The following is a 24,108-nucleotide window of genomic DNA, read 5'->3' as shown; positions in this document are numbered from 1 at the left end:
GTGCGCGAGGACTCACTGTGAGCCAATTCTACCGCTCATTTGTAAACATTTGAATCATACTGGAAATACAAGTCTTTTTTTTTATTTTAGTCCCATTTCTTTATCCTTTCTCTTTTCACGTTTCTGTCATAAATACCAGGAGTGGTATGAGACCATTACTACCACATTGGAAAGATTAAAAAAAACATAAATCTCGACTTTATATAATTTGGTCGATTATCATTTTCCAGTGCAAGTGCCATTTCAAGAAATGCAGACGCCGCATTCGTCGAGACTGGTGTTTTGTTGCCGCTTCAGTAATGGTGTGCGCAGAGACGAAATGTGCATCTGCGCCCGCTTATTTGTCTCAGGGTGCCTCTGTCACTTCCGCGGGGGTTCGCTGTCACATTTCGCCCGGGAGAGAGGCGTTCTGATCCGTGGCCTTGCCTCATTAATTTCTAATAAAACGGCAGAGCTGACATTCGGCTACACGGCGCAGCTGACAGGCTGCACTAACAGGCAGTGGCTCCAGACATGACCACGGTAACCACAGCCCGGTTCCTCTCGAAAGTCCATCCATCAAACTGCCTCACAGCGGCACCAGCCCCCTCCGCGGCTTCGCAGACGAGTCATTTTGGGACGTGTGTGTGTGTGTGTGTGTGTGTGCCAGCAGAAGTGACTTGTGTGCACTTAACTTGCAAGGTAACACGGGCCAAAGAGGCTGAGGACCCCTGGTGATGCAGTGAGCCTTTCAGTGGTCCATATTCAACCGCAGTTTGCTTTTCATTGTCCTCGTCTCTGTGACCGTAATCATTTATTATGTTGTTCTATGCTTTCCCCTTTCTCCCGAGTACACGGTGCCCTGTTGTTCTCCCACTGTGTGGTGCCCCCTCCTCCCCCCCCCCCCCCCGGGACGAGGGAGTCCAGCGTTTTGGGGTTTTGAGAGAGATGGATGGGTGGTGCCGCGATGGTGAAATCGAACACATGCTCAGACTGCTCATAGAGATTCTTGTGGTTTGGGATGTGGTCAAGTTTTCCCTGTTAATCCCTCTGATACATATCCTACACACTCTGAGTCACATTCAAAGGACGGAATATGGTATTAAAATGTCCCATAAGATACGGTACTTGACTACGAATTATGGCTATGAGTCACTTTTCTTGAGGAAGATAAAAAAAAAAAAATGGTTTCGGTTCCAAATGGAACTGCGGTCCCAGAAAACACACTCGTCCTTTCTGAAGAGTAAGGTCGGCTCACAGCGAAGCTCACATTGAATAATCAAACACGATGTTCGCGCGCACACGCTCTCTCGGTCCTTTTGGACTGAGACGCGCGCGCAAAGAGCTTGTTGCTCGTAAAAAGGTCACCACGGTGCTGCGTTTGAGGGCAGCACCTTTCCCAGACGGGAGACGTCCCCCGACTGCAACCGAGAGGAGGAAAAATGCACAGCCCAGGTTGCGTTACACAGACGGTCGCCATGGAAACCAACCTCCACCTGCTCCCGTGCTCAGAAAGAGAGCGAGAAGAGGGAAGAGGAGGGAAGAGGACGGCGAGGACGTGCTGGCGAGGGGCAAACTTTTAAAGGCATGGGTGGGTATCCTTGAGCTAAGGATAATATTTGAACGCTGTGTTAAGCAAAGACCTCAGCACATTTCCACAGGGCTCCCTGTGGAAATGTGCTGAGGTCTTTGCTGGGGGGGGGGGCGGCTGTCTCGTCATTTCTCCCAAGAACACCTGTGTTTTGTGGCCGCGGCCGTCGCGAGAGCGGGGTGAACGTGCACCGCGCCACACACGGAGAGAGAGCGAGAGAGAGAGAGAGAGAGAGAGAAAAGACAAGCCAAACCACGGCAGAAATCACAGTGCCCAGAGTCTCCCGCTTTTGTGGCGCGGTTTGAAAGATAAACACGTGTAATCCTACGCCGCGGGTTCCCTCTGAGCTGCCATTTTCCTTTTCAAACTGCCGCCTGTCAGCGGAGGAGCTTCTCGATGACGCGCAGACGCGCGCGCGCGCGCGCTCTCTCTCTCCGACAAACCGCAGAAACGCGCCTATCGGGTCGAAGTTATGACCCCGTTTGCCAAGGAAAAAGGAAAGCTGTGTCAACCAACAGGAAATGAAGGAGTAAAACGGGGGGTTTTACTTTTCAACCACCCCCCCCCCTCCTTCTCTCGTTCAGCCTTCAGTGTGGACATTTAGACAGTTGGACAGTGCAGGGTTAGTCTAGTGGAATATTACCCATGTGTTGAATCTCAGTCAACTGTTTTCCTCCGACAGGATTTTATGTTTAACGTCACTCAAACACGCGCGCACGCACACACACACACACACACAGACGCAGTGTCATGCAAACACACATTCAGATATAAACGTAATTTAATGCCCCGTCGCCTTTCTTTCATGCCCGTTTCATTATTCCGCTGCTGCGGTGGCGTGTAGGCGTCTAAAGCGCCCGTCCGTTTGGAGAATGGGGGAGTGAAGAGCTACTCCACAGACAATTGCACTTGAACATTTCCCGTCCGCCTCTCCCCTCCCCTCCCCAGAGCTTTTTAAGACAAGGGCCAGGTTATTTTCCATAATGCCGTATGACAAAGGGACGGATGATGGTGTATTCGAATGAATTCTGCTTGTAGAATTTAACAAATGATACAAATCCATCTCTCCGTCACGTGTTAAAACTTGAGCTACATATTGAGCTACTGTTGCCATATATCCCTGGTTCCATTCAGGTGTGTGACGTGTGTGTGTGTGTGCGTGTGTGTCAGAGTGTGCGGCTGTTTGCGTTGGCCGCTTCGCCTGGACGTGTAACTGACAGAATGCGCGAGTGAAAAAGAGCAGACAGAGGTTGTGTGTAACAAGAGAAAGTGCGATGGAAAGGGACTGACCGCCAGTGTGTGTCGCCATGTGTGTGTGTGTGCATGCATGAGGGCGTGTGTGTGTGTGTGTGTGATGTGAGTGGAAAGCACATGCACATGGGAGTATCCGAGGCACACTAAGCACATTGTGTGTGGTGAGACGAGACGGGTTTCAGTGTGTGTGTGTGTGTGTGTGTGTGTGTGTGTGTGTGTGTGTGTGTTGGGGGGTCCGGGGCCAGACAGTGTGTTAGAGGTGGAAGATGCTGAGTGCGCTCACTGTTCGAATAGTTCGTGCCGCTTAAGCGGAAATCCTGATTTGGATTACAACTCGACTCTGGTGGAGTACGTCTGCGTGCGTGTGTGTTCAGGAAGAATTGATGCGGTTTAAACATTTAGGTCCATACTAATATATTCATGTCACTTTGTTTTGTTCTGCGTGTGTGCGTGCGCGCGCGGTTCTCCTGTGCTTGTCTTACTGTATTTTGTATGAGCCGAGGTGCATCTGCCCCGTCCTCCCGTCTCCAAACCAGCGAGTCTGTGTTTAGGTTGGAGGTCCTTTAGGTGCTCACGCCCTGTTCCTCCAGTTCTCCGAAACCACAGATGATCCCAGGGCAGATAAAGGCCCCTCTGTGTGCAGGCCACCATGTCTTTGTGAGACATGGCCAAGGGTTGAGATATGTGTGTTATTTCTGCTTCGGCCCATCTGGGGGAAGCCTTTCGTGACGGACCTGTTCTGGTAGCACTCCTGGGTTCAGCTCCAGCTTCTCACTTTCTCGGATGAGTCACAAATACAGCCTGGACGGCAGTAAAAGAAAAGAAAAAAAAGTATTTCCATTTGTCCTCATATCTGCTTTTTGACACTTTCAACTTATGTTTCAATGTGAGCCGTTCTTTTCTTTCATTCTCTCTTTTCTTCTTGTCTAATCTTTCCAACTTTATTCGTTTCCAATGAACTGCTTGCCGTGACTCTCTGCTTCATCTATTCCTTTTTCCTTTACATCATAGCTGAAATACAAGAGGAACCCCCCCCCCCCCCCCCCCCCCCATCCGCCCCGGGCATTCTGTCTGCTGGAACTCCTCTAACTAATTCAAGGATCCTTCTATTTTGTTGTGTGATCCGTTAATAACTCAGAATTAGAGGCTGTGTGATTGGCTCCCACATTTATTATAAGACATCCAAGTGTGTGCATGAAGGGGCCAGAGGCAGATGTATAAATATATATATATATACACACACACGTACGCTCAACCCATCTGTGGTGCACGACTGAATTCTGACGCAGACACACGTCCGCGGATTTCCATTCATGCCTCCACCCACCCTCCACCCACCCACCCACCCACCCTCCCTCTCCCTTTGCCCAGCGTCAAACCAGACTCCAACCGACGCAGATGAGCTGCAGCCGACTTTTATTAGGTGACGACCCCTCCCTCTCACAGTCCTCGTGCACCTCACCGGTACTCGGCTCACCACTTCCTCCATCTCCCCTTCCATCAATCCCTTCTTCTTCTTTTTCTTTTTTTTTTTTTTTTTTTTTGTAGACACAGATGTCCAAGATCTTACACAGTGCGAGTGGGCGCAGATGGCTCCTATAGCAGCCCGTCAATCAGAGCTTTGTGGGGAGAGCAGGGCCATCCCAATCCACAGGGCTGCGTGTGTGTGTTTGTATTTAAATAATGCATATATATATATATATATATATATTTTTTTTTTAAATATCTTTTTACGTGTGTATGTGTTTGGGTGCTCTTTGCTACATGGTGCATGTCGACGGTGATGATGATGATGATGATGATGATGAATGATGCAGGGTGATGGCGAGGCTGATGCTCGAGGAGACTGTGGCTGCGGGGGGGAAAAATAGAAAGCACATGTTCTGTTATCCAGTGCAGGAACCAGAGGCAGATGGTTAAGGGGTTAAATCTATTTCAATCAATATCACTTATATCCCATATTCAAGAGAAACTTATTTTGTATGACATAAAATGGGCTACTCTTGATTGTTAAATTGCACATTAATAATGTGGGCTGCTTTTCAATTAAAGTCATTCTGTTGTTTTACTCCAAAAGACTCACTGTGACCTTTTGTGGCATTTGGCTCTCCACAAAGAAATATGTTGTAAGAAAAGGAACAAATTAAGTAGTATAAGTGGTGGGGATTTTAATACATCTTTTAATTTGCTCATCTTTCATTGGGATTAATGTTGATTTCGTAAATAAATTATTATTACACGTTGTAAAATTCTGAAAAGAGTATGTTGGAATTTTTGGTCAAAAAAGGAAAGTAAAGGAATTCAAATATAAGCCTCGGAAACTACGTTAGATTTGGAAGCCGTTAATATGGGTTACAAAAACGCAAATCCTCCAATTGTAAAAGTTTACACTTGATAATGGCCTGAAGCAATTAATTAATAAAGCAATTGGTTGGCAGTTAATTATTCTGCTGATTAGCTGATCAAATGACCATTAGATCGCTTTCATTTCATTATGAATACAGACTGATGATAGGATGGTATTCCGGATCTTTCCTGGATTCACTTGAATTCCTGGTTTTCCCCATAACTGCCCGCGTCAATCATGGCGTTGACTCGGCCTCCGGGGAAGCGAGTGTGGTTCTTTGTTAACGGCATACCAGAGAGAACCTGAGGTCTGGCTGCATGTAGTTGGGATGACCTTAAACACTCACGTTCACCAGGATGGAACAATCTGCAGAAACCCATGTGCAGTCACACACTCGTCAATGCGGATCAACATAATAACCCGTTTACAGCTACGTGCCACACACACACACACACACACACACACACACTCACTCTTACATGCTTACCCACACACGGCGTCTCCCCTGGCTTTGACTCCATATGAATAATTCAACCAATCACACGGCTCAACAGTCTGAACCAGGGTCCCTGATTGGAGCACGCTGTGCTCACTTGAAATCTCTCACGCTATACCTGAGTGACGCGTGTCTATAGGTCTGTGCGCGGTGGGAAACGTGTGTGGGGGGGGAGAGAAAGCAATTAAGGAAACATGTAAAGCCGCTGATAGTGTGCTGGCATCTTGATTGTGGAAGCAGTGATTTTCCTTAGAGAAAAAATAAATAAATGTGGTTGTCAAAACAATTTGGTGCTCGACTGACCGACAATTCATACAATAATTCAACACCACATGTAGTCCCCTCTTTTGGCTTACTAACCCCCCCCCCCCTCTTTCTGACTGCTAGGGCCCACTTCATCTGATGCTTTAGTCCTTTTATTTTGAGCCATTACCAATAAACAAACCGTCACAAACTCCTTCTCCTCTTCCTCATCCAGAGATGTTAGAGTCCAGCAACCTGGTCACTTTCAATGGCTTGGCCAACAGCTCGAGCTACGACGCTTTCCTATTGGACGAGGAGCGAGGGAGACTACTGGTCGGAGCCGAGGACCACATCTTCTCATTCGACCTCGTCAACATCAACAGAGAACACAAGCAGGTGAAATTTGGATTTCTCGGAAGTTATTTACATCCATGCTTTTTTTTCTTTTCTTCCCTTTTCTATGCTTCTCATCCTGCTTCTTCTTCTTCTTCTTCTGGAGTCCATCACACCACCTCACTCCCCCCCTCCCTCCTCCCTTCCCGCTGTCTGCCTTTGTCCAGACAGGGCTGTCCGTAATTCCATTACTCCACCTGGACTAGGTTAACAGACTTTTTTTTTATTTTTTTTATCAGATTCAGGCTGCAATCTTAGACACACAAGACTGACACAGACGTGCCCGCAGGCTGCAGAGAGCCAGGCAGCATAATGAAAGTGCTGAAAAATGCATAGTCAATGCCGAGAGAGAGAGAGAGAGAGAGAGAGAGAGAGAGACTGTGCCTCCGTTTTATTTTTGCCCCTCGGCTTTTTTTTCCCCCTTTGTACGCTGCTTTTGTTCTGATCTTTGCGTCATTATCAGATAAAGGGCGAAAAGTAGTGATTAAGCAAATTTGATGTAATTACCATAAAATGTGCAGCGCAAATTCCCTAAAGAGAGGAAATCACAACTGATATAGAGATGAGATAGTCTTCAAATAGGTTTACAGATGAACATGCAAGTGCATACATTTCCTTTTCCTCTTTCCACATCTGCCTGGCCACCGTAAAAAAAAAAAAGTGAGCTCATTGGCGCCCACATTTTGAATATATAGACCATTTCCTCGCACATATACCTTTGTATGCCCCATGTGTTTATACTTTGTGTGACACCAGATATATTTGCCCTCAGGACAGAACAAAGCCATTATTTAGTTCACAATGTTTCTTTTTAAAAAGCAAAGTAGCAAAAGCCGGCTTTCTCCACATAACCAAAGTGAAAAGTACAACCACATGCTCGGGATTTAAGGCGTTGAAAGTTGAGAGTTTGACATGATTTGAACCAGAACTCATATTTATACAATATCTAATGTATATATTGACATAGCAAATGCCATATAGAGGGTACTATTCCCATGCCTGTCTACATGTGTATGTTATCCAATTTCAAACTAAAACAGCACATTTTTTCCCTCAGTTAATGCCTCCTTATTTTAAATGACATGTTCAAGCACGGCCAAGTCGAGGTCCTTTTTCCCGGGGATTACACAAATCTCCATTTCCTCCGAGGTGTCGCGTTGACTCACCAGTTGACTCGACGTCCAAGTATCTGCACTTCCCCCCCCCCCTCCGGCGGAGTACGACTTTTGACTTTCTTTCCCTTTGCACAGATCGCGTGGCCCGCTACCCCGTCGAAGAGGGACGAATGCAAGTGGGCGGGGAAAGACCTCGGGGTAAGTCCGGCTGCTGTTGCTTGTAAAGTTGCGGCAAAAGATACGCCGGTTCGCGCAAATTCATGCAGCGCATGCGACGTCGCAATACTGCATTGGAGAGGTCGCCTGGACGAATTAGGGGTCGGTACGGTAGCCACGTGCCATCTCGCCCCCTGGCTCAATTGCACTCTCTCTATAGGCCATTCCCCCACTGAGGTGCACAACTGAACACACTGTACGACCCGGTGTTCGGTCACAGCGAGGTTATTTGCCCGCTGCGAACGTGCAGTTTAATGGCCCGGGAGTGTGTTTTGTGCTTCAGGGTGAGCGCATGTTGCACATATTTATGTGGGAGCGTGTTGTTTGAGTCCTCCCTTATCTGACACTGCGCGTCAGCTCACGCGTTTGGATAGGCCATTTCTAATGTCATATCTGATCTCAATTTCATGGCTGAATGAATGTGGAGCTCAGCGGCTGAAGGGTTTTAGGATTATCCAGAAGTAGTCATTTTAAATCTTTTTTTTTTTTTACTTCGGTCTAAGTCAACGGCAGCTTTTCGGGATCCTCGCAAAAAAAAAAAAAAAAACACCCAGTCGCCATCGGCCCAAGCAGCCACGCTACACTTCTGCTCCCCTCGCACGGTGCAAAGTGAATATTTCTGGCGGCGCAAAAGCCAACGCGGAGGTATTTGCGTGCTGTGAAAATGTTTACCCTTGAAAATGAGGCGCTGAGAGCAGCAGGGAGGGACCTTGATTAGGACGTTGCCAAAGCATTCGCAGCTCCCAAAGTGATGCATTTCCGCCAAAACCACAGTGTTACAGCCGCAGAACAAATGTAACAGCTGCCCCGCCCCCACCCCCTCCGCCTCACGGCTGCATCATTCTCCCTGGCAGGACTAGTTGGTAGCGTGGCCCAGGTTGTTGCATTTGATTCAGCGAAAACAAACGGTCCAGAGGCTCGATTCATTATTTACCCAACGCTTTTTCCATATCCAGCTAGAGACCTTTTTCTAGAATGTCAAAATTCACTCGACTCGTCCACACACACACACACACGCGAAACCACACGCACAGCTGTCCCCTTCCTCGACGGAAAAACATCATCAATACCCATTCCAACGAGAGTCATTAGTGTGATCCGACGATCGCTCATTTATCCTGTGTGGTTTTCACATAATGGCACAGTCTGTGATCAGGGGAAATATTCTTTACCTCGGGGCACGACAGAGGCGCCCCCCCCCCCACGGACGACTTGCATAACAAACGTCCGTCGGTGTTTATTGTGCAGGCCGGGTACCTACCGCACAGTGTGGAACTCACAGAGCGCCCAGTCAAATCCCGACATTGGGGGGGGGATTATAGGAGTTGGTGAAATGCTTAGAATAAAGGTTGTGAGAATGATGTGGGAGGGATATGAGCCCCGGCTGTAAAAAAAAAAAAAAAAGTAAAGCAGAAGGTAAAGTCTTTAAGTCGCACAGACTTGAAGGTGAGAGGTGAGCCCAAAGAAATGGTGGAAGTTGAGTCTGTGAATGAAACAGTAGTCCTTTGGTTAATCATAACATGCCGTTTATCGGATGATGCTTGCTTGAATGGACCTGTGGTTGGTTAGAAACTACGTCCATGCTGCCGTTATGACTGTAACAAGTTAATATTTGGACATTCAATTGATTGAATTCAATTTTCACATTAAATAAATAGTTTTGTGACATGCCGTAGCTCTCAGTCAGTTAGCTTAGCTTAGCATAAAGCCTGGAAATGAGAGGAGAGCTGAACATCTATTGTGCCAAATCTGTGAGTAAGCATACATTTATAAAATATCAAATTCTGCATGTACATCACCGAGGAGGCAAAAGAGGCTAAACACAAGTTTCTTCCTTTCTGAGTAATACCAGGAAATTCCATCTTTTTTTTATGGGTAATCTTAGCAGCGTGTGATCCCAGAGTTTATTTGGTTCTTCGTTGAAAAAGGTCATCACTCCGAGCCGGGCACAGTGAATCTTCATATCAGTTTACGTCTCATATGAGGGACATCATCAAATCATCCAACTGTGACGTCTGTGGGGTCTGAAGCCTCAAGAGATGCACGTGTTAAAGGGATGTGATGCGAGCGCTGCGTTTTTTTTTTCAAACCACCAAGCAAATGTCTACATATTTGCCGTGTGGATACACAGCGTGTATTTGTAATTAGGCAAAACCCGCCTAATCTCTTAACCACCAGGGCCCCCAATCAACTCCTCGCGGCTGCTAATAGCCCTCCTACATTAACCAATCCTGTTGATTAGCACTCTAATAAACAGTCTCACACCACTGGGACTATCAACATGTGCTGAGGAGCCAACCCAAACACCCTCGGTAAATTTAAACATCTGGATCGTTAAAAACCAGAGTGCCTGATTGCATTTACAGCACAGGTGGGATTTCCTTGAAAGAGACTCAGTTTCATACGTCTCTTCCAATCCAACTGGAAAGTCCCTGCTTTAAAAGGGTCTTTCAACAGAGCTTTTCCTTATTCTCCATCATTCTCTGCTTCCTATTAGTCCCTATTTTCAATTGAATCATCGAAGCACTTTTCATAAGGGATAAAACTTAATTCAACCTTTATGTAATGTAGGAGGCTTTTGGAAAGTTTGGAAAGGCTATATTATACACTATACTGGCAGAATTTCTATATAGACAAACACAGGTATTGCATAGGCAAAATTAATTCAAATGTTTTTGCCCAGATGAATGGTTTCACACATTGGTTGTGGGTATTTGATGTCTGATATCTCATTTCTTTTCCAGAAGGAGTGTTCTAACTTCATCCGGGTCCTCCAACCCTTCAACCAGACCCACCTGTACATCTGTGGCACAGGAGCCTTCCACCCCATCTGCTCTTTTCTGGAAATGGGGAAGAGGGCAGAGGTAGTAATATTATTGGTTCACCGGAATATGTTTAATCAGTGATATATGTGTGCATGCAAAAGGTCATTTAGGTCTCAATGAGTAAACTAATGACATACTAAGTCATTGCTTCCCCTTTGACCTGGCTGCAATACAAACCCATGAGGACGATTCCGTCCAGCACAGCAGTAACCATTCCCTCCATCGATTATCTCCTCATCAATGTTATCCTTTTGTGTGATGAAGAAGAAGAAGAAGTGGAAAATAACACCACATGGTTGGATTTCAGCCGTCGAGAATTTTAGCCGCCTTTTCCCCAGATGAAAGTTGAATCAGTCATCTTGATGAAGGTCTGCAGGTTAAATCAATGTACCAGCATGGGCTCTGCAGTCCGACAGTGGGGCAGGGATGGACCGTTTGCACCATGCGGGTTTCGAGTGCTGAAGTCCCTGCATGGGTTCACTTTGGTTTAAAGTAGTGTGGTCAGTAATTGATTGAAAGAAAACAGTCAGTTGGGTCTCCCTTTTGTGTTTTTCTTCAATTGAAGCTGCATGATCCCCACTCCCCAATATTCCCCTTTTTGTCGAGGAATTATAGTTGATCTGTAATCAAATGCGTTCAGAGGCCCAGACGCCGCCTGCCTCCCAACTGGAATTTGGTGTCATTTGAAACACAGGCTATAAATGTACCTTCACGGGCCTCATTCCGAACTTTGACCCTTTTTCGCCACAGGAAAACATCTTTCGACTGGCCTCGCATTTCGAGAACGGCCGCGGGAAAAGCCCCTACGACCCCAAAATGCTCTCCGCCTCGCTTCTGATCGGTGGGTTTGATCTCTGCCTCGATTTAGTCCCAGGAAGTACCCGTTCACTTCTGAACTGTCGTTTGTTCCTAACTGCAGTTTTTCCTCTCCAACAGATGGAGAGCTGTACTCTGGCACATCTGCTGATTTCATGGGAAGGGACTTTGCCATTTTCCGGACCCTGGGAGATCATCATCCAATCAGAACGGAGCAGCATGATTCAAGATGGCTGAATGGTAAAAAAAAGAGCATACAAATAGCATATGAAGAAAAGGATCAATAATCTTCCTTAAATTAGGTGTACTTCTAAAGGACAATCTGGGAAAAAGAAAAAAGTTTTTCTCCATAAAAAAAAATAATCAGTTAATATACTATATTTTGTCACTGTAGTTCTGTTATTTCAAAAGGTTATTTCAATCTTGAGCCTTCCACACTTCAAAAAAACGTTACTATTAAACTGAAATTGGGCCCGCGCGGCCCACAATAACCTTATAACCATTCGGCCCGAGGTGGAAGCGAAGCCTTTGGCCAGTTTGGGAGAAAGATTAACATTGAGCTTTTCAATTCCCATTAAAGCATTAAATTCCCTCGCAAGCCTCACAAGACTCCAATCATTCCCATTCACGTGCAGACATCAGATATCGGGGGGGGGGGGGGGGGGTGGGGGTCGGGGGCCCATTCACAAAGTTACTGGATTCCCCGGCCCGGGTAGGATTAGCGGGGCGGTGAGAGTTATTGACTGTTCGCTCTGTCTGGCTATCTGTCGGCACCGCTGAGGACTTAGGGAGCCTCAAAAGGTCAGTTTGAACCTTTTCCCTCGAGCTGTGCCATCCCTCGTTCCCACAGAACTAATCCGCTCTCAGCTGTTTTCCTGTGGCGGAGTCAAATTCCTCTCGTCCGTCCCCCCGCCCCCCCCCCCGTCTCCTTCCGCTGCGCCATCAGAAATCACAAACACTCTCTTCTGCGGTGCCGATTGCTGTGACATATTAACACGGACTGATGTGGAAAGGAGGAGCCGTGGTAACCGCGTGAATCCCCCCATCGATCTTTCACCCTGTTCAAACAAACACGCCCGGGGAGGCAAAATCCGACTCCCGCTTCACAAGAGGGAGGGGGGGGGGGGGGATTGTAATTGCGTGGATTACTGGGATGGGAATGTTGTATTGAGCCTTTATCAACAAGGTTACATGGTGCTCAAATGCAACAACAGAGAAACTGGGGAATTCCTTCCTAATAGCGGTTGATTCTAAATAGGATTTAGGGGTTAAATTGTATACTTTTTCCTCTTTTCATCCCTTCCCCTTCAAAATGCCCTCTTACTCAACGTTTAGGTGCGATTAGACCTTTAACTGCACACAGTGGCCTTTTGTTGGGAATAAAAAGTCGTAATGGAGTTGGCCACACCGGCAGGAGCCTGCTTGCCTTTTTTTGCATGCGAGGTTGAATTTATGGACGTGTGAGCTTAAACGGCACGTCCTCGCGACAGCGCCGCGAGCAGAGAGCGCGGGGGTCACATGATTCATGCCAGAGGTCTCGCACCCGCACAGCGCTTATAAATCCGACTCCCCACTTTGGCCACACTCGTCTTTTTCACAGCTACTCGGTATCCTAAACGACCACGGAGGCGTAACATGGCACGGCTTGTTTCTCTCCAGCTGACCCCCCCACCCCACCCCGCCGAGCCCCACCCCCCCCCCCCCCCCCCAGACACCGGCTCGATTTACGCGCAGTGACGGCAGGCCACTTTTTTTCCCCTCCCATCTGCCCCTCCAACGCACCGATACACCCCCCCCCCCCCCCACCATAAGACCTCGGCTTTTAGCTTTGATTTCCTCTCTTAAAGTCAGGATGCATTTACCATTTAGAGACCATACAGACCATGTGTTTGCGGGGACGGGGGGGCGCGTTGGGAAAGGAGTTATGTGGGATTTGGACTTGGAGCGCTCGCCGGGTTTAAAGTCAGATACTGTAACACCAGTGTGTAAAGTGAATGGCCGCCATTACTGAGCCGTGACGGGAGAATATCACGGGGGATTAGGTGTTGGAGGTGTAAAATAGGGGCTAAAAAGGATGGCCGGGTTGGGGCGGAGTTCGAATCGTTGAATCGCGCTTGTGTTCGGTTACGAGGGTGTACGAACAAAGATGTCTGCACGTCAGTATTTCGTTTTTTTGCGTGCCTCAAGTTGTTTGTGTCTTTTTCTTCCAGACCCCAGGTTCATTGGCGTTCACTTGATCCCAGAGAGTGACAACCCTGAAGACGACAAGGTCTTCCTGTTCTTCAAGGAGAACGCCATGGACGGAGAGCACACTGGCAAGGCCACCATCGCCAGGATAGGACAACTGTGTAAGGTAACAACACACACATGCCCAAAAAAATGTAAAAAAGCTATCACAGTTTGCTCAAAAGACACGGAAAGAAAATTTGCATGGTCCTACAGAGACAAACTGCATGTTAACTCAAAGGTACTGAGTAGTCCTGGCTTTGTGCTGCAGAATGACATGGGGGGTCACAGGAGTCTAGTGAACAAGTGGACCACTTTCCTCAAGGCCCGGCTGATGTGTTCAGTGCCCGGGGTCAACGGCATAGATACACACTTCGATGAGCTGCGTAAGTGTGTGTTCGTTATTTGTGTTTCGATGGAAAGTCTCTCTTTCAAATGAAAAAAAAAAAAAAAAAAAGGAAACTGACCTTTCGGCCATTTTTTTCTTTCTTTTTTTTTTCAGAGGACGTGTTTCTCATGAGCTCCAAGGACCCAAAGAATCCAGTTATATACGCTGTGTTCACCACATCCAGGTACAGACCCACCCTTATCATGTGACCCTCCAAAATTGGGCGTGCGTGGGCTCACGTTGACAGCCGGCGGCGGCATCATATTTGTTTTGTTGCTAGGCGATCACGAGGAACCGAATCCCACGTCGCAGCCGTCATCGACAAAATAAAAAACACACGCTTCAGGTTTCTCTTCGAGAACTCCTCCACTTCACAACGTTCTGTTCCAGGCCTTTCATCTTTAATTCCCTTAACCGTTCTTAATGACACGGCAGGATGCGAGCGACCAAGCGTGCCCCCCCCCCCCCCTCCCCCTCCCCCTCCGTCAAATTCCCAGACGGCACTCCCTGTCCCGTAATCCACTTACAGGTGTCTTATGGTTGCCTTCCCCTCATATGGTTCCCCCGCTTCGCATCTCAGGATGGATATTGCTTTTAGCCTTTTTATCTCTACCTGTTCCCCCCCCCCCCCCTTTTTTTATTTATTTTTTCCACTGAAACCTACAGAGGCTTGTAAGGGAAATCAGATTATGGGGAAGTAAGGGGAGAGAGAAACGGGATATTCACTCAGCAGGAACGCACGTCTCTCCCCTGGACGCCGCCCCAGGACCTGCAATGGCTTCTTTTTTTTTTTTTTTTTTTCTTTGATGGGCGGGTGGGGCTCTGTTTGAAGCGTGCAGAGCGGGTTGTGGCGTGGGGCCTGGGCAGATAAGTGAGTTGAAATGGCACAGATGGCGGCACTTACCATGATGATGATGAATTTGCATTTGGGAAGGAGGCGGGGGCCATTCTGTGTCCATCGGACGCCTCTGAAAAAGGGGGACAAACACTTCACCATCAATCACGGCTAATGATAAGAGCGGCGGCGCGAGCTTAACGCATACCGACAGGCGCCCCCGCATCGCTGGGCCCCCCGCGCGGGCTTTTCTTTTCATTTTGTGGAGATGTATTAAAAGCCAGAGGTCGGTGCGTGGTGGTGGGTTGCACACCTCCGGTATGCACTTGTGAGCTCGCTTCGCACACACACAGACACACACACACACACACACACACAGACACATAGTACATGCACACTTTAAAATTCAATTATGGGGCATTGAGGAATTAGAGTGGGTTTAATTGGTTTTCTAAGTGGCCGCTTCTCAGAGATGAATAGAGGAGAGACTCAGAGGGACCAGCTTTTAATATCACTGCTTAATGAGGCACAAAAAAGCTGCCTCTGACAGATCAATGTTTGGTTGTGCTGTTTGTGTGCGTGTGTTTGTGCGTATTTTCGTTGGGTTGACTGACTATGTGTGCCTTTCTCTCAAATTGGGTGCATCTGCTCCAACACATGTTTCGTCCTTCTTCTTAATGATAGCTATTGAAGTTTCGTTTTTTTTCTTCTTCTTCTTTTTGCTCCTGGAGTTAATTGAATTTCTCTGCAATTAACATTTTCAAATGCCGATCCATTCGTCTTTGCGCGCTTTGATGGATCCCGTCGGCTGTGTTCATAACAGCCACGTTCCCTAATTAGTCGGATACAACGCCACGTCGCAGTCAGCAAGACGAACGGCGCGCCGGCTCTTTTTGAAACATTTGGTTCATGACATTGCAGCAGACCGGCTGTCTAAATTAGAATCTGCCATCTGTAAAAAGTGACAAATTAATGATGAATGAACTTGATTTTTGATCGATCGACCTACGAACAAGTCTATACAAAGGTGAAGTAAATGAATTGTATACGGGGGTCAGAGGTTAATGGACTTCCTGTCACAATGTTGACAGCAATATTTGAACTCTTAGAATACAGATATGTATATCTTTGAATATAAAGTGCTTGTCTTCTGGATGACCCGGGCACGGCTCGAATTGCAAAAAAAAAATCCACAAATTGTCCTCTTTTTCTCTTGCGCGATTGATTGACCGTCGCTAGCTGCAGGCCTAGTCTGGCGAGTAAAAGCAAACACCGCCCATCTGGCTCGAGCGTGTGCTCACAAAACGTAGCAGGGGGATTCTCGAGTGTGCTCTCGAACCAGGTCTTCTGTTGAGCTGGTGGTGTGCCCAAATTCCTGTCTGTTCTCAAGACGCTGGAAGCAATCAGGGAGAAGTTCCAATCTGTCATCCCTACACTTAGGTAATGACAGCCGCGCTCCTCGCCGTTTCTTTGTGCGATGAAGGGTCATTTTGTTGTCTTTCTTCAGCATTTCACGAGCTCTCAATCCCTGCCTGGTGGCCAATTGTTTGTGAGTGCCCTTTTTGTGTGTCATCTTCCCTTTGTGTCACCGCCCTCTCACTCCCTCCCTCGCTCTGTTTTTTCTTTTCGTCTCTTTCTCCACAGTAACATCTTTAAAGGCTCAGCAGTGTGCATGTACAACATGGCCGACATCAGGAGGGTTTTCCTGGGTCCCTACGCCCACAGAGACGGACCCAACTACCAGTGGGTGCCTTTCCAGGGGAGGGTGCCCTACCCCCGCCCCGGCACTGTGAGTCCCCAAACAACTGGAAACAGATCTAGTGGTTTTATAAGCAATAAAGTGGAATTATAGTATATATATAAATTGGTGTCTTTTTGTCTGAAACTCACCTGCGTTCCACTTTGGTCTTTTTCACAGTGCCCCAGTAAGACATTTGGAGGATTCGACTCCACCAAGGACCTTCCCGATGATGTCATCACCTTTGCCAGGGGTCACCCCGCCATGTACAACCCGGTGCACCCGATAGGCGGGCGTCCCATCATGGTGCGGACGGACGTGGACTACCAGTTCTCCCAGCTGGTGGTGGACAGAGTGGAGGCGGAGGACGGACAGTACGACGTCATGTTCATCGGGACAGGTACACAACGTCCACTTTTTCACAGTTACATGGTATTTAGGCTTGATTCTTATGCACTTTTATGAATGAAGAAATGTTCCGTTTAATATTGTTTTGGTTATTTCTATATTTTCTGTGCATAAACATGCATATGTATAAAAAAAAAGCTTGAACATCGCTTTATTCTAACAATAAAATAACATTTGTTCATATTCCAACCGCCTCAGATCATGTCTTTATACTGCATCTTCACCTTCACCTATATTCTTTTAGATGTGGGCACAGTACTGAAGGTGGTGACAATACCCAGAGAAAGCTGGCATGACTTGGAAGAAGTAGTGCTCGAAGAGATGACTGTCTTCAGGGTGAGACATTGAAAATGACGCGGCAAACCACAATTCATGATTGTAGAAAAAAAAAACGAACCAATGTTCGTAAATGTGGCATCTTTTGTTCTGTGCAGGAACCCACTCCCATTACCGCTATGGAGCTGTCCACCAAGCAGGTAAGGACTTGTCTTCACACATCATCATTTATCCGGAGGTTGTTGACGGGACTAGAAGTGAAACTAAAGAGTGAAGACGCCTGGGCCATTAAACAGCGATGTGTAATGCGCCCACCGGGAGTCGAACCCACGACCACCTTTCACCTTTCACAACGGGAAACGCTCAAAGCTCCGCTCTGTCCTTTTTCCTCTGCTCCCACAGCAACAGCTGTACCTCGGCTCTGACCTGGGCGTGTCGCAGATGTCCCTGCATCGCTGCGAGGTGTACGGGAAAGCATGCGCCGAGTGCTGCCTGGCCCGGGACCCTTACTGCGCCTGGGACGGCAGCGAGTGCTCAAGATACTTCCCCACCGCCAAGAGGTGGGAGCCTGTCGCGCGCAAAACCCGAAACGCACCCACTGACTCCTTGTTTACCCTGACAGAGGAAACCTGCGTTGCTTCTCTCTCTCTCTCTCTCAGCAAACGTTCCCCGCCTGGCAGTTATCAGCGCACCTGCGGTCTGACGTGGCAGTTGGCTTCGGATTGTTGGCTTTTTGTGGCGCGAGGGCGGGGGGGGGGGGGGGGGGCGGTGAACTGAAGGTTTACACGGCGCGGGCCAAAAACATCGAGACATGGAAGCAATCAGGGGTTAGAACGCTACACGGGCACAAAACACAGTCATTAGATACGAGCAGTAGGCCAAGTGTGCATTCCCGGATGGTGCAACCCAGCAACCTGGTTCGTAGCTTCTGCCGGGGCAACAGTTGGTCTTGAGTTGCGACGCCGTGCCTCCACGGGCCAAGACGTACACACACCCCGAGTCGGAGAAGATCACACCCTGCGAACGCACAACTACGCAGAATGGGCACGCACTAAATCATAGCCAGCCGGGAGCCGTCTGACCGCTTCCCTCTGCAGCCAGGAGGTATGAACATACACACCCTCAAATTACCCTTTGCTGTATCCTGCTGGATTAGGCTGACCACCACAGGCCCACACACACACACACACACGTCTTATTCACCCAGAGCTTCTCACACCAGCAGAAGTGGGCCGGTGGGTATGCTCCGGGCTTGGCAGGCTTCCGGGGGGTAGGGGGGGGGGAGGTGGCACGCCCCGCGGTTTAAGGGGCCAGGGCCGGCTCCTCTCTGCTCTCCTTCTGCGCTGCAAATATTTTCCCCCCTCCGTGGAACGAGAACCAGACGCCCCGGGCGCCGCACGTGCTCACGCGGGGGCCAAGGAGGACAGGAATGTCAGCCTGCGAATTACACAGAGGAGGGACACGTGTGAGGAAGAGACAGAAAGAAAAGTGTCCCCAAATGTTTTTCTGGGCACGCAGGAGAAAAGTAGGAGGACGACGTCAACGGCCATATTTTGTCTGCAGAATTCTCACGTACAGTCTGACCATTTCATTCCATCTGTTTCTTCATTCGTTACAACAGTGACCACCTTTATTTCCCTCCATCTGCTTTATTTCCTTGTTTTCAACTCTCTCCTCACCTTTGGCTTACCCCGCCTCGGCCCGGCTTTCAATTTCTGCAGCCCTCATCGCAGATTTTACACACGACCATAACAACCAGGAGACGAAGGGAAACACATTCGCACTTAGTCAGTCAAGCCGGGCAACAAAAACGCCTTTCCGTCGCAGTAAAAATCAGAAGGACAAAGTGGACCTTCATGTTGAGATGACGAAGCGCATGGCTGCGTTTAGGAGGTATTTCAAGGGCGAAGCGGTGCTGAATGTGTTTCGTAATGGCTGTTCATCAGAAGCCAATGAAGCACATTTTTTCATGGCTCTGCAGGCTTATGTGTCCTGCAATTCTGCCAGCATTCAGTTTTGTCTCACCCAAGTGAGAGTGGGGCGAAGGTCCAATAAACAGCCACTCTGTGGCGGTAAAGCTGAACGTGGAATAGCATTGTGTAGCATTGCCCCCTGGTGGTTGACAATAACCAGTACAGCGAACAGTGCCTTTTCGGGTCTATTCCGTACAACCTGTGCTGCCTCCATCACTAGCACACCCACTCCAGCCGTTGACTTCCACTGTGGTTTCTTCCCAGGCGAACCAGGCGACAGGACATCAGAAACGGAGACCCTCTCTCCCAGTGCTCAGATCTTCAGCATCATGGTACCTTCAATAACCACCACACCCAAACGCCTGCACCGTGTCCCCTTTCTCGCCCTTCTCATTCTCCCCACCTGTGTGTGTGTGTGTGTTTCTTGGTTTGAGTAGACGATACGGACGGCTTAGGGGGCGGCGTGGAGGACCGGGGAGTGTACGGCGTGGAGAACAGCAGCATGTTCCTGGAGTGCAGCCCAAAGTCTCAGAGGGCGCTCATCTACTGGCAGCAGCAGAAGCCCAGCGACGACCGCAAACACGAGGTGCGTACGGGGCGCGCGTTACAGGCCGGTTGGCCTCTCGAGTGGGAAAAGTTAGCAACTGGAGGATCTGTAAAACCAACAGGATCCCAATGGGGACTCAAGCTCAATTTCACGCCGGAACTAATTCCGCAAATGAAACATCTCTTTGCTTTGGGAGGAAGGTTAATTCGAACACACCTTCATCTTTGGTTCAACTGTTGGTAGCTGTTTGTTGGCCAATATACATCGGGTTAACTACCTAGAAGACAGAACACACAGAATCAATTATAGAATCAGATGTAAAAAACCTCGTCCGGACGGGAACACATCTGTTTGTTTTTCTACTCCCCCTTTTCCCCCCATTATCTGGCTCTCCATCAACTTGTTTGCCTTTTCCTCTCTGTTTCCCTCCATAGATCAAGCTCGACGACAGGGTGCTCCGCACAGACCAGGGCCTGCTCATACGCAGCCTGATCCAGTCCGACACGGGCACCTACCACTGCCAGGCCGTCGAACACGGCTTCATCCAGCCCCTGCTGAGCCTCAATCTCCAGGTCATCCCCGCCCAGAAGCTGGGGGACATCCTGCCCGGAGCCCCCGCTGCGGGAGGCGCGGTCGGCCACTCTCCCAAGCACAGGCTGTGGTATCGCGATTTCCTCTCCCTCCTGGACCACCCGGACCTCCACAGCGTGGAAGAGTTCTGCGACCGGGTCTGGAAGAAAGAGCGCAAGCAGAAGAGGGGGAAGGCGGCCAACGGCGACGGCGGCGTGCCGCGGCCCAAAGCTCTGGCTCCCAACGCCCTGGCTCCCAACGCCCAGAAGCAGCAAGCCAGCCCGCCGCAGAGCAGGCCGGGGCCCCGGGACGGAGGGGCCCCGGCCGAAGGGCCGACGGCGGAAGGGTCAGCGCGAAGCCAGGCCACCCAGCGGGCGCAACCGGGCCCGGGGCCGTCGGGCGCCGAGGGCGAGGCGCCCAAGAACAGTAAGAAGACGGCGAGCGGCCAGAAGGGGCCGGGCGGCCAGGCGGGCTCTCAGGCCGCGGGGGGATCCAGGGCGAGCAGCCAGCACGCGGCCAAGTGGAGACGGATGCAGGAGAATAAGAAAGGACGCAACAGGAGGACCCACGAGCTCCAGAGACCCCCGCGGAGTGTTTGAGGGGGGGGGGGAAGGGAAAGGCGCCGGATGCACAAACCTGCGGCCGGATCCACGGCGAAACGAGCACAAACCCCATGCACCCACACGCACACGCGCTGTGTGTCCAGCGTACGATCCATTGACGTCGCCGTGACGACAGCAGAACAAAAAGCCCCGTGGAAAAAAAAAAAAAAAGAAAACAGCGGAACATTTTTAGATATATACACATAGAGGCATATTCACGTAACCTGTGGAGAGCGTAATAATCAACAAGAGGAATGCAAACTGGAATGGTGTGAGGATGTGGCCGGTTTCCTAGGATACCGCCGGGCGGACACTTCCCCTTCCTGTACATAAGCTAGTAAAATAAGACTGGGAGAAAAAACATGTTTAGTGAGGTGGACTTTGTACGCTGAACGGACAGTTCTGGAGACATTAACAGACACACAGACATGATGCATCCAGGCTGTCCTCTTTGACCTGAGCATGTGAACTGCAAGATTGTGGGTATGGAATGGATTTAAAAAAAAAAAGAAATGTTAAAAAACTCTTATTTTGAAGAACTGTTTGAGGAGAAAAAGAACCATCCGTCTAGTGTTTGATGTGACGACGGACACGACAGCACCCTGGAAAGAGGAAAGGGTTTTCACCCGCGTCGCCCGTAAAAAAACAATAGAAGCATTTTTACGTGCAAAAAAATGCAAAGTCATGCTACGGTTTAGAGAAAGTGCTTCATCAGAACCCTGAGGCTGGGGAAGCATCGTGCATGTTGTTGTCAATCAATGTTTTAATAAGCTAGTTATTTTATGGAATTCTAAAAGCTTTTTTTTTTTTTACACCCTACCTAAAGAAATGTCACATTTTTATTTTATATTTCCTTACCTTTCCAGACCAGTGCTTCTATTTTGGGGGGCGAAAAATTGGAAGCGGCATAGTAGTCTCATTGTTCATTATCCCTTCTGCTCTTGAGGATTCTGTGTAAGTTATTATGGTGTTGCTTTTTTCTGGGATTTATAGAATCTGGGCACGAACTCCAGCTGTAGGCTGTAAAAACCCAGTCTGATATAGACTGCCAGTTGTTTTGTGTACATATATACGACAAACTTAACTCTCTGTGTATATACAGTACATATACAGTACAAGAACACCACTTGATTATTATTTATTGCTCATTGTTTTGTGAAAGGGTTGCATTTATTTTTGATATTATGGTGTTTTTGGCTCATCAATATATTGGAGACATAATGGTAACAGCAACTGAGAAAACTTTGATGGACCAACTGGTTGAAAGAATGTCAAGGAGTTCCTTTTTTTTTTTAGGGATAAAACGGTGAAAATGACTCATGAGCACGAGTACACGAGTTTGTGTCATTGCTACATTTCGGATAGAGATCCCACCCACGAAAAGCACAAATTTGTCTCTTTTGAATGTCATAACAGGTGATTTCATAACGTTTTCCTTTCTCCCAAAAACCATCCAACATGTCTTTGTTCATCCAGTATCCATTATGTGTAAGATAATTCCCCGAAACTGAAAAACATTAGCTGTGAAACTCTGTAAGAAATAGTGGAGAAAAAAAAAAACGTTAAATTTTAGTCTGAAGGAGAAGACACGTTATACTGCATGTGAATGCTACAGTGCATCTTTTTTATCGTCTCTTTACGTGTTTTGTGTGAAAGGTGAAGTTCCCTTAACGCAAAGTGTGAGGTTTCCGTTTTTTGTCCTTTTTGCCAAAACATGTGATATTAACAACCCATGATACTCTGGCCAAAGCTGTTTGAAGCCCCTTGAACCTCGTTACAACAATGTTACCCACTTCCCCCGATCCCTCCTTACACGACAAAGAGTAATGTGTCAATGCAATAATTTAGAACTTGATAGTGTTTTTCTACCAATACTCCGAAGTCTGGTGTGTCATCGATTCGGGTCTCTCCCTCAGAGTTAAAGCGAGAGAGCTGAAAGTTACCGCTGCTGTAGCACAGTTCTGTCTGGCATGCATTCAGTTGTCTAAATAAACATCTCCGTTACAAAAAAAAAAAAAAAAAAAATGTCCATTTGTTCTCATTTCAGTCATTTCAATCAAATACCTTTCTGCACACAGTGTCCTCAGCTGCAATTGATTCTATATACGAGGTAACAATGCACGTTAGCTCGTCCGGTGACAAAGCACAGCTGCGTGCACAGGACGGTATAAAAAAATAAAAAAAATAATCACCTGCAGCCGCGCTGACGGCCGAGCGAGGCCGGATTGAGCCGGACGCCGTTCTCAGCCATGTGCACAATGACGGCCAACGCGAAAATAATGAAATGATTGAATCAAATACATTTATTACAGCAAGCTTTTTTTTAGTTATCACAGCAGGTTTGATTTTTTTTTTCATATAAAAAAAAACACTGCACCCCATGTGTTTGGGCCCATTTCAGGACGCTGGTGTTGGTGCATGCTCGCTGGGACACTAAATGGAGCTGACACGTCATTAACAGAATGGATTTCCCCTGGGCTTTCCCTGCTGTAACAGGTCAAAGTGTCTGCCGTGAAAAAAAAAAAGGGGGGGGGGGGGGGGGGGGAGGGGGCTCGGACATTGTTCCAATGTAATCTGTAAAAATGGATTTACTTTCAATGAGACTTGAATCTAAAACTACATGCTCGGCTAGAGGTAAGTGAGATTTGTGGTTGTTTTTGTTGTTGTCTGTAGTTAAAATGAACCAACATTTAAGCAACCACAATACCAGCCTCCTGAAAGCCAATCAGCATCAAGAAATTACAATTTTTCGAACCAGTGCTTTTTTTTTCTCCAAATGTCTCCTCCCTGCAAAGACAAGGCTGATTCTCTTGATGCACCAGCAGAGGTCGCTGTGGTCTTGCTGCCCTGGCTTTTCAAAGCCCATCAGCCACTTGTGGTAAGGATGTGGAATCTGAAACGTCATCAAATGTAACATCTCAACAAAAATGTTTTCCTTTCCTAGTCGCACGCAATTACCCCGTCTCTGGGAAAACTGTGCGCGTGCACGTGCACGTGCGCTCAAGTGATTAGAGTGCGGGCAATCACGTCCACTGCCCTGCAAGATTCACACACCTGTTGTGAATGCGCTGGTCCTGTTTCCATGGCGACTGTCCTTGAGTGTCCTGTGTGCCTTTGTGCGTATGTGTGTGTCAGCCTCATTTTTAAAAATACACATTTTTCAGCCTTCGGGTTTTATTACTGTGTCCTTTGCTTCAGGTGGCTTCATCACCGTCTTCTGCTTCTCACAGATACAGTTCTTTCTTCTTCTTTCTATTCACAGTAGACTCT

General features: G+C 48.0%; 1 protein-coding gene across 2 annotated transcripts in view; it reads left to right on the top strand.

Moving 5' to 3' along the window:
- Positions 1-22,970, top strand: part of sema3aa (sema domain, immunoglobulin domain (Ig), short basic domain, secreted, (semaphorin) 3Aa) — a 28,069-nt gene extending 5,099 nt beyond the window's left edge. The window contains exons 1-17 of one of the 2 annotated variants that reach the window (XM_037461133.2): positions 1,172-1,570; positions 6,146-6,306; positions 7,554-7,616; positions 10,379-10,498; positions 11,210-11,300; positions 11,396-11,515; positions 13,486-13,628; positions 13,773-13,887; positions 14,004-14,073; positions 16,369-16,513; positions 16,643-16,862; positions 17,115-17,206; positions 17,305-17,346; positions 17,549-17,706; positions 19,384-19,451; positions 19,557-19,705; positions 20,101-22,969. In XM_037461133.2, coding sequence (XP_037317030.2) covers positions 1,567-1,570; positions 6,146-6,306; positions 7,554-7,616; positions 10,379-10,498; positions 11,210-11,300; positions 11,396-11,515; positions 13,486-13,628; positions 13,773-13,887; positions 14,004-14,073; positions 16,369-16,513; positions 16,643-16,862; positions 17,115-17,206; positions 17,305-17,346; positions 17,549-17,706; positions 19,384-19,451; positions 19,557-19,705; positions 20,101-20,835 — 2,496 coding nt within the window. In that variant the 5' untranslated portion in view covers positions 1,172-1,566 and the 3' untranslated portion in view covers positions 20,836-22,969. Of the gene's footprint in view, positions 1-1,171; positions 1,571-6,145; positions 6,307-7,553; positions 7,617-10,378; positions 10,499-11,209; positions 11,301-11,395; positions 11,516-13,485; positions 13,629-13,772; positions 13,888-14,003; positions 14,074-16,368; positions 16,514-16,642; positions 16,863-17,114; positions 17,207-17,304; positions 17,347-17,548; positions 17,707-19,383; positions 19,452-19,556; positions 19,706-20,100 lie in introns of those variants that run through there. The other variant, XM_037461132.2, reaches the window with a different exon arrangement.
- The last annotated feature ends 1,138 nt before the right edge of the window (positions 22,971-24,108 follow it).

The sequence above is a fragment of the Pungitius pungitius genome, chromosome 2, assembly GCF_949316345.1.
Source record: "Pungitius pungitius chromosome 2, fPunPun2.1, whole genome shotgun sequence".
Classification (NCBI taxonomy): Eukaryota; Metazoa; Chordata; class Actinopteri; order Perciformes; family Gasterosteidae; genus Pungitius; species Pungitius pungitius.
This window is presented reverse-complemented; position numbering and strand designations above follow the sequence as displayed.